A 9,575-nucleotide genomic window follows, 5' to 3' on the forward strand; every position below is an offset into this window, starting at 1 on the left:
TCGAGTCCCTGTCGCTGGTTCGAGTCCCTGTGGCTGGTTCTAGTCCCTGTGGCTGGTTCTAGTCCCTGTCGCTGGTTCTAGTCCCTGTGGCTGGTTCTAGTCCCTGTGGCTGGTTCGAGTCCCTGTCGCTGGTTCGAGTCCCTGTGGCTGGTTCTAGTCCCTGTTGCTGGTTCTAGTCCCTGTGGCTGGTTTGAGTCCCTGTCGCTGGTTCGAGTCCCTGTGGCTGGTTCGAGTCCCTGTCGCTGGTTCGAGTCCCTGCGGCTGGTTCTAGTCCCTGTTGCTGGTTCGAGTCCCTGTGGCTGTTTCGAGTCCCTGTGGTTGGTTCTAGTCCCTGTGGCTGGTTCGAGTCCCTGTGGCTGGTTCTAGTCCCTGTGGCTGGTTCGAGTCCCTGTGGCTGGTTCGAGTCCCTGTCGCTGGTTCTAGTCCCTGTTGCTGGTTCTAGTCCCTGTTGCTGGTTCGAGTCCCTGTGGCTGGTTCTAGTCCCTGTGGCTGGTTCTAGTCCCTGTGGCTGGTTCGAGTCCCTGTGGCTGGTTCTCTTCCCTGTGGCTGGTTCGAGTCCCTGTGGCTGGTTCTCTTCCCTGTGGCTGGTTCGAGTCCCTGTCGCTGGTTCGAGTCCCTGTAGCTGGTTCTAGTCCCTGTGGCTGGTTCAAGTCCCTGTGGCTGGTTCGAGTCCCTGTGGCTGGTTCTAGTCCCTGTGGCTGGTTCGAGTCCCTGTGGCTGGTTCGAGTCCCTGTGGCTGGTTCGAGTCCCTGTCGCTGGTTCTAGTCCCTGTGGCTGGTTCGAGTCCCTGTAGCTGGTTCTAGTCCCTGTGGTTGGTTCTACTCCCTGTGGCTGGTTCAAGTCCCTGTGACTGGTTCTAGTCCCTGTGGCTGGTTCTAGTCCCTGTGGCTGGTTCGAGTCCCTGTGGCTGGTTCTAGTCCCTGTTGCTTGTTCAAGTCCCTGTGGCTGGTTCGAGTCCCTGTGGCTGGTTCGAGTCCCTGCTGCGGTTCTAGTCCCTGTGGCTGGTTCGAGTCCCTGTGGCTGGTTCGAGTCCCTGTCGCTGGTTCGAGTCCCTGTGGCTGGTTCGAGTCCCTGTGGCTGGTTCTAGTCCCTGTGGCTGGTTTGAGTCCCTGTGGCTGGTTCGAGTCCCTGTCGCTGGTTCGAGTCCCTGTCGTTGGTTCGAGTCCCTGTGGCTGGTTCTAGTCCCTGTGGCTCCTCTTCATCACCAGCTCCTCTTCATCACCAGCTCCTCTTCATCACCAGCTCCTCTTCATCACCAGCTCCTCTTCATCATGAGCTCCTCTTCATCATGAGCTCCTCTTCCTCATCAGCTCCTCTTCATCACCAGCTCCTCTTCCTCACCAGCTCCTCTTCATCATCAGCTCCTCTTCATCATCAGCTCCTCTTCATCACCAGCTCCTCTTCGTCACCAGCTCTTCATCACCAGCTCCTCTTCATCATCAGCTCCTCTTCATCATCAGCTCCTCTTCATCACCAGCTCCTCTTCCTCATCAGCTCCTCTTCCTCACCAGCTCCTCTTCATCATCAGCTCCTCTTCATCACCAGCTCCTCTTCATCATCAGCTCCTCTTCATCACCAGCTCCTCTTCCTCATCAGCTCCTCTTCATCACCAGCTCCTCTTCATCACCAGCTCCTCTTCATCATCAGCTCTTCTTCATCATCAGCTCTTCGTCATCATCAGCTCCTCTTCATGATCAGCTCCTCTTCATCACCAGCTCCTCTTCATCATCAGCTCTTCATCACCAGCTCCTCTTCATCATCAGCTCCTCTTCATCACCAGCTCCTCTTCATCATCAGCTCTTCTTCATCACCAGCTCCTCTTCATCACCAGCTCCTCTTCATCACCAGCTCCTCTTCATCACCAGCTCCTCTTCATCACCAGCTCCTCTTCATCATCAGCTCCTCTTCATCATCAGCTCCTCTTCATCACCAGCTCCTCTTCATCTTTAGCTCCTCTTCATCACCAGCTCCTCTTCATCACCAGCTCCTCTTCCTCACGGGGCTCCTCAACACGTGCGCGTGCACCAGCTGATGGAGCGGTGCATTGTGGGAATTCTGCTCTGAACGCGCTGATTCTGACGCTCGCGGTTCATTTCAGCTGCAGAGGAGATTTAAGAGTCTTTAAACACATTAATGACCTTTAATTTCACTCTGCTTCCGCTTTAAGAGTTTAATTCTCGCGACACTTGAAGTTAAACGTGTTTTTGTCTCGTTAAAAACTAAATTTCTGCGACTTTTCTCCGTTTTTAACCGTTTTTCTTACGTTTTTCTTACGTTTTTCTGACGTGAATCAGCGGATTCATGTTTTCAGAGGACGAAATTAACTCCTGATTTATTTTAGAGGAGAGTAAAAACATCCGTGTTCTGACAGAAAGTTGGAAAAATTAAGAAATAATCCGTGTTTTAAGTGTTGAGGGACCCGGAAGCGGCTCCAAAGAGACAAAAAGTCACAAAAAACGTTTTATTTTTACTGTTTTTAACGAATTATTTTAGTGAAAATGCAGAAAAATAAATAAAATGTGCATTTTTTTTCTCCACAGACCAAAAAAAACTCGTTCAACTTTGAATTTAACAGAAACAAAAACTTCCTCAGACACAAAAATAAAGCATTAGATCAGGGGTGTCAAACATGCGGCCCGTGGGCCAGAACCGGGCCGCTAAAGGGTCCAATCCGGCCCGAGGGAAGTTTAAACATTAGCTTCTGAACTTCAACGTTTCAGTGAAAGTTCTGGAGCATCCGGAGTTCTGCTGCTGTCAGGTCGACTCTGATTCATGAGAACGGACTGAACCAGACCACGGCCTCTGATCTGATCCTAGACCAGGGCCCTAACCGCCCCCTTTGGTCGGCTAACATCGACCATGTGACGGCGTTCTTGGTGCAGACACCAATAATAAGCACGCCAGAGCTATGATCAGGCCCAGATCAGGCCTGACCCTGCAGGACCCTGACTCCAGCCCGAACCAGGGCCTCTGATCTGATCCTAGACCAGGGCCCTAACCGCCCCCTTTGGTCGGCTAACATCGACCATGTGACGTGTTCTTGGTGCCGACACCAATAATAAGCATGCAGAGCTGTGATCAGGCCCCAGATCAGACCTGACCCTGCAGGAACCCTGACTCCAGCCCGAACCAGGGCCTCTGATCTGATCCTAACCGAGTTGTTGCCATGCCGAACCCTCACCGCCCCCGTTTGTGACCTATCATCGACCATGTGACGGCGTTCTTGGTGCAGACACCAATAACAAACATGCAGAGCTGTGATCAGGCCCCAGATCAGTCCTGACCCTGCAGGAACCCGCTGTTCAAACCCAGCTCCAGCCCGAACCAGGGCCTCTGACCTGATCCTAGACCAGGTGGTTTCCATGCCGGACCCTAACCGCCCCCCCTAACATCGACCATGTGACGTGTTCTTGGTGCAGACACCAATAACAAACATGCAGATCTGTGATCAGGCCCCAGATCAGGCCTGACCCTGCAGGAACCTGCTCCAGTCCGAACCACGGCAGCAGTTTTGGGCCCAAACGTCAAATTAAATCTATATTTTATAATATTTAGGATCATAAGAGGCGTCATAATGTTTGTTAAAGTGCTGTTTCGCACTAAAACAAAAGTTCCAGGTCGTGGTTTTTTGTGGTTCTGCTGAGACTTTACTGGTCCGGCCCGGTTTGGATCAGACTGGGCCGCTGTGACCCTGGACTCAGACGAGTTTGACCCCTGATTCAGATCAACTGATGATGTCACACCTGATGTTTTAACGCTGACTCAATGTAAATAATGAATTTAGTGTAAACTGACATTTTAACTTCATGTAAACTCATTTATTATTTCAGCTGCTCCTGATTTAAAATCATTAATTTCACTTTATGACTTAATATTAAATTACACTGAACACGTTTTTACTGCATGTTGGATCAAACTGCTGCTTTTAATCAAGTTTGTCTCCAATAAAGAGTCAAAGTTTTCATAATTTAACGTATTTAAAACTGAATTTAATTGAATTTAAAACATTTTCACAAACACTCAGAACACGTTTCTGTATAAACACTTTTATTTGTTACATTTTTAATCATTTTTAAGCAACATTTGACACTTTTTTATGTATAAAAACAAACATTATTTTCTTCTTTAGACACAAATATATAAATAAATGACATTCAGGACAAAAGTAGCATCAAAGTCAGCACGAGCAAAAAAATCAGTACTTTCAAACAGACTAATAACTGTGACACAAACAGCCTCACAGTGAAAACACTTTTTTAAATCCTCTGAGTGCGTGAAACAGCGTCTGTGAGCGAGTTCCTGCTGTTTCTGTGTTTTAATAATGTTTTAATAATGTTTTAATAATGTGGGAATAATTCAGACTGATGTGAAAGTTCACACCCAGGCCCCAGGTCTTTACAGAATCAGGTCTTTACAGAATCAGGTCTTTACAGAACCAGGTCTTTTGATCTGAGTTGATTTAGTTCACAGGTTGTTAAAGTGTCCGTGCAGCTTTAAAGGCCTTTAAATCTTCCTTAAAGTTTTGCTTCAGCGGAGTTTTTAAAAAATATATTCAGTTCACACACACACACACACACACACACTCACACATCCAATAATTCAAAGAGACTATTTCAGGTTATTTCTGCATCTTTTCTCGCTCATGATCTTTGGATTCACGGTGTTTCTGTCTCTGCAGGCGCCGACCTGGACACCTGAGCGCCGGGGACCTGGACACCTGAGCACCGGGGACCTGGACACCTGAGCGCCGGGGACCTGAGCACCTGAGCGCCGGGGATATCCGCACCTGAGCGCCGGGGACCTGAGCACCTGAGCGCCGGGGCCTGAGCAGCTGAGCGCCGGGGCCTGAGCAGCTGAACGCCGGGGACTGAGCACCTGAGCAGCGGGGATCTGAGCACCTGAGCGCAGGGGAAATCCGCAGCTGAGCACCGGGGAAATCCGCACCTGAGCACCTGGGAGATCCGCACCTGAGCGCCGGGGACCTTAGCACCTGAGCGCCGGGGACATTAGCACCTGAGCGCCGGGGAAATCCGCACCTGAGCACCGGGGATATCCGCACCTGAGCACCGGGAAAATCCGCACCTGAGCACCGGGGATATCCGCACCTGAGCACCGGGAAAATCCGCACCTGAGCGCCGGGGATCTGAGCACCTGAACGCCGGGGAGATCCGCACCTGAGCACCGGGGAGTTCCGCACCTGAGCACCGGGGATCTGAGCACCTGAGCACCGGGGAGATCCGTACCTGTCCCCGCCCGTCTCCCGTCCAGACTCCGGTCTCCCCTCCGCGCTTCGGCCATGATGTCTTATCTCAAACAGGCCCCGTACGGGATGAACGGACTGGGCCTGAGCGGAGCTGCCATGGACCTGCTGCACCCGTCTGTGGGGTACCCGGGTACGGCCCAGAGCGACTCACCACGAGGCCCAAACACTTACTGACACAACAGAACTTTAAACATGAGGAAACAGTTTAATCAGAAACAGCAGGAGCAGAGATTTGATTTTATTCTCCTTCAAACTTTTACGCGGATGATGAAAGTTCTCCGCTCCGCGCGCGGCTCTGGTTGAATAAACTTAAATTAAATAAACTACTCTGAAGTCTTTAAGTGACTTCAATGTAAAGTGAGGATTATTAATAACTTTAGTTGCGTTTATTCATTTGCTTTAATTTTCTTTAATATTTCTGCAGACATTAAAAAAACATCTCACGCGCTTTGACCTTAAATATTAAATTCATGTAAACTCTTTTATTCAGTTGAAGCAAACCGATTATTTCAGCTGCTCCTGATTTAAATTTGACTTTATAACTTAATGTAAATTACACTGAACACGTTTTTACTGCATGTTGGAACAAACTGCTGCTTTTAATGAAGTTTGTCTCCAATAAAGATTCAAAGTTTTCATAATTTAACGTTTTTAAAACTGAATTTAATTGAATTTAAAACATTTGGACAAAAACTCAGAACACGTTCCTTTATAAACACTTTTATTTGTTACATTTTTGTCACATTACATAATCATTTTTGAGCAACATTTGACACTTTTTTATGTATAAAACACAAACATTATTTCATCTTTAGACACAAATATAAATAAATAAATGACATTCAGGACAAAAGTAGCATCAAAGTCAGCACGAGCAAATAAATCAGTACTTTCAAACAGACTAATAACTGTGACACAAACAGATACATGTGGAATAATAATAATAATAATAATAATAATAATAATAATAATAATCACAAAGCAATGAAACCATTAAAGACGCGACGCGGATTAAAAACAGTCGAATCCAAAACGCGCCTTTACGCGCGTGAGCCGCCCCGCGTGGCCCCGGCCTCCAACTCTGTTTAAAAGTGCTGAACACAATAACTGATGATATTAATATTTGTATTTATGTTTCTGTTCTTCCAGGGAACCCGCGGAAGCAGCGCCGGGAGCGCACCACCTTCACGCGGACGCAGCTGGACATTCTGGAGTCGCTGTTCTCCAAAACGCGCTACCCGGACATCTTCATGCGCGAGGAGGTGGCGCTGAAGATCAACCTGCCGGAGTCCAGGGTGCAGGTGTGTGTGTGTGTGCGTGTGTGTGTGTGTGTGTGTGTGTGTGTGTGTGTGTGTGTGTGTGTGAACATTAAACGTCTATTTTCGTGTTAAACGTTAATTATAATTTTGAGTTTATGTCATTTTAAAAAGCGTCTGATGCAAAAAACAAACTGCTTAAAATATGAATAAACACATAAATAAACATATTACATTGAGGACAAACAGCTTTATAGTAAAACATGAATTATTTATACTTTATTAAACATTAAAGTCTCTTAAAATAGTGAGAATTAATAAAATTATAATCAGACTTTTGACTCTGCAGCAAAAAAAAAAAACACTTAAAGTATAAAAAGTCAAAGTGTAAAACGTGACTGTGACTGTTCAACTATTACATTTCTATCATTACATTATTATTATTATTATTATCATTATTATTATTAAGAGTTTGTTTGTGTGACGCTGAACGTTAAACGTGTGTTTGTCGTGTTAAAAGTCAAATAAAGACGTAAAAACATAAATAAACACATTAAGGTCAAAAGTAGAATCAAAGTCAGAACATAAATATAAAGTTAATGTGTTTAAATACAGAAGTAAATGTGACACAAACAGAAAACATGAATGATTTATGCTTTATTAAACATTAAAGTCTCTGTGAGAATAAATAAAATTATAATCAGACTTTTGACTCTGCAGCAATAAAAGTGTAAAACGTCTCCTGTGACTGTTCGACTATAACATCTCTATCATTACATTATTATTATTATTATTATTATTATTATTATTACTGGATTTGTTGTAGTTTGAACTGAAGATGAAGTGAAAATTCAACAACGAGTAATTCAAAGTGTTTCACGCAAAACGTTCAAAAAACTGTGAAAAAACACATAAAACAAGAAATAAAAGATTTAAAACACTTAAAAAGTTCATTTAAAACACATAAAACAAGATATAAAAGGACTTAAAGGTTTAATTTAAAACATGTAAAACACATAAAAACACTTAAAAGGTAATTTAAAACATGTAAAAGGTCCATTTAAAACACATAAAACAATAAATAAAATATTAAAACACATAAAAGGCTTTTCCCTGATGCTGTGTTTTTCATTTGGCGGCTAAAAGCGTCGTTTGACCTCGTGTTTTGCGCCGCGGTCTGTCCACGTGTTTGTTGGTACGAACGTTTACGGAAGAGTCGCTGCGATGGCGTTCATGAGAACACGTCAGCTGATGACTCTTCTGTTTCTGAGGGTGTGAGACGACAAGTGAGGAAATACGCGTTCTGTCATTTTAGGTGAACTGAGCCTTTAAATCAGGGATCCTCGTCAATATAAAGACAGATTCACGTAACAGCGCCTGTTTTCACGCCGCACAGGGACATTCAGGTCTGAACCGGGACCTCCGGGGCTCCTGGAGACCCTGCAGGGGTCCTGGAGACCCTGCAGGGGTCCTGGGGATCCTCCGGGGGTCCTGGGGATCCTCCCCTCGTTTACCTTAAAGAAAGGTTTCCCTTATTTAAAGTGCGAGCTGCTGTGATTGGTCCGCACAGCGCCGCACACTTCCTTGTTGTTTTGCTGCTGATGCGGCGCCGCAGTCCTCGTCCGCGGATGAACTGCAGAGCAGTCGTAAAAGGTCGGAGGTCGGGGCTGTGGCGCCTCTGTAGGAGCGTGTCGCAGTGACCCTCTCACTTCCTCCCGCTCTTACTTTAGGTCCCTGCAGCCGAGTGTGACGTTGACCCTCTGCCCTCTCCTCCTTCCTCAGGTCTGGTTTAAGAACCGCCGGGCCAAGTGCCGGCAGCAGCAGCAGAGCAGCAACAGCGCCAAGGTCAAACCCATGAAGAAGAAGTCGTCTCCCACCAGAGAGAGCACCGGTTCGGAGAGCAGCGGCCAGTTCACCCCGCCGGCGGCGTCCAGCTCCTCCTCCACCTCCTCCTCCACCTCCTCCTCTTCCTCCTCCTCCGGCCTCGGCGGCCCCGGACTCATCAGCACCTCAACCTCCGTCACCGCCCCGGTTTCATCCATCTGGAGCCCGGCGCCCATCTCCCCGGCCCCGGCGCCGGCCGCCCTCCCCGACCCCGCCGCCCCCACCAGCGCCTCCTGCATGCAGCGCTCGGTGTCGTCCTCCGGCGCCGGCGGGACGCCCTCCTACCCGGTGTCTTACAGCCAGACGGCGGCGGCGTACGGCCAGGGTTACCCGGCCTCGGCTTCGGGCTCTTACTTTGGCGGCGTGGAGTGCGGCTCGTACCTGGCGCCCATGCACTCCCACCACCACCCGCACCACCCGCACCAGCTCAGCCCCATGACGGGCAACTCCATGTCGGGACACCCGCACCACCACATCGGCCAGACGTCGGGGCACCACCACCATCACCACCACCCGCCGCACCACCACCAGGCGTACAGCGCGCCCGGCCTCGCCTTCAACTCCACAGAGTGTCTGGATTACAAAGAGCAGACGGCGGCGTCCGCCTGGAAACTCAACTTCAACGCCTCCGACTGTTTGGACTACAAAGACCAGGCGGCGTGGCGTTTCCAGGTGCTGTGACCGTCCCGCGTTTCCTCTTCTTCTCTGCTCACGAAGACACGTTCTTTCTGTCGTCGGTGGTTTTTACTTTGGTTAGAGACGTTTTAATAAAGTTTGCGAACGAACTGAAGCGACGCGCGGAGACGAGGAGCCTCGGGGTTCGGCTCGGCGGTTCCGCTCGTCCAGGATTATTTTTCTACCCCAGAACTCGAGAGAAAGGGACCCGTTTGAATCCCCCGAGGGCGTTTTAACAGCGAGACGTCAGTGGCAGCTGCAGGATCGTGCGGACCGGGTTCGCCTCGGCCTTGACTTCGACGTGACTGGGATTACGTAAACTCATGAATCAGACTCTTGAGTCTTGAGTCGGCTCTTCCTCCGAACTCTCGCCCCCAAAAACACGACGCTGCTGAGATCTTCCAGGTCGCTGATGTTCGTTCTCCAACATGACTCTTCAGGAAGTCTTCGTCCGTCCCCCGGGCGTCTGGGAGACTGAACGCAGCACTTGTTTATAA

At 48.3% G+C, this 9,575-nt stretch overlaps 1 protein-coding gene across 1 annotated transcript; it reads left to right on the plus strand.

Annotated features, from left to right (window-relative positions):
* Positions 1–5,293: 5,293 nt before the first annotated feature.
* Positions 5,294–9,084, plus strand: LOC310956780 (homeobox protein OTX1 B-like; the record flags this gene model as incomplete). The annotated part of the gene is made up of 3 exons (XM_083927150.1): positions 5,294–5,393; positions 6,413–6,564; positions 8,302–9,084. The coding sequence occupies exons 1-3, from the start codon at positions 5,297–5,299 to the stop codon at positions 9,082–9,084; spliced, it is 1,032 nt and encodes a 343-aa protein (XP_083783276.1). The 5' UTR covers positions 5,294–5,296.
* Between the last annotated feature and the right edge of the window lie 491 nt (positions 9,085–9,575).

The sequence above is a fragment of the Echiichthys vipera genome (genome assembly GCF_963691815.1).
Source record: "Echiichthys vipera genome assembly, chromosome: 2".
NCBI classification, from domain to species: domain Eukaryota; kingdom Metazoa; phylum Chordata; class Actinopteri; order Perciformes; family Trachinidae; genus Echiichthys; species Echiichthys vipera.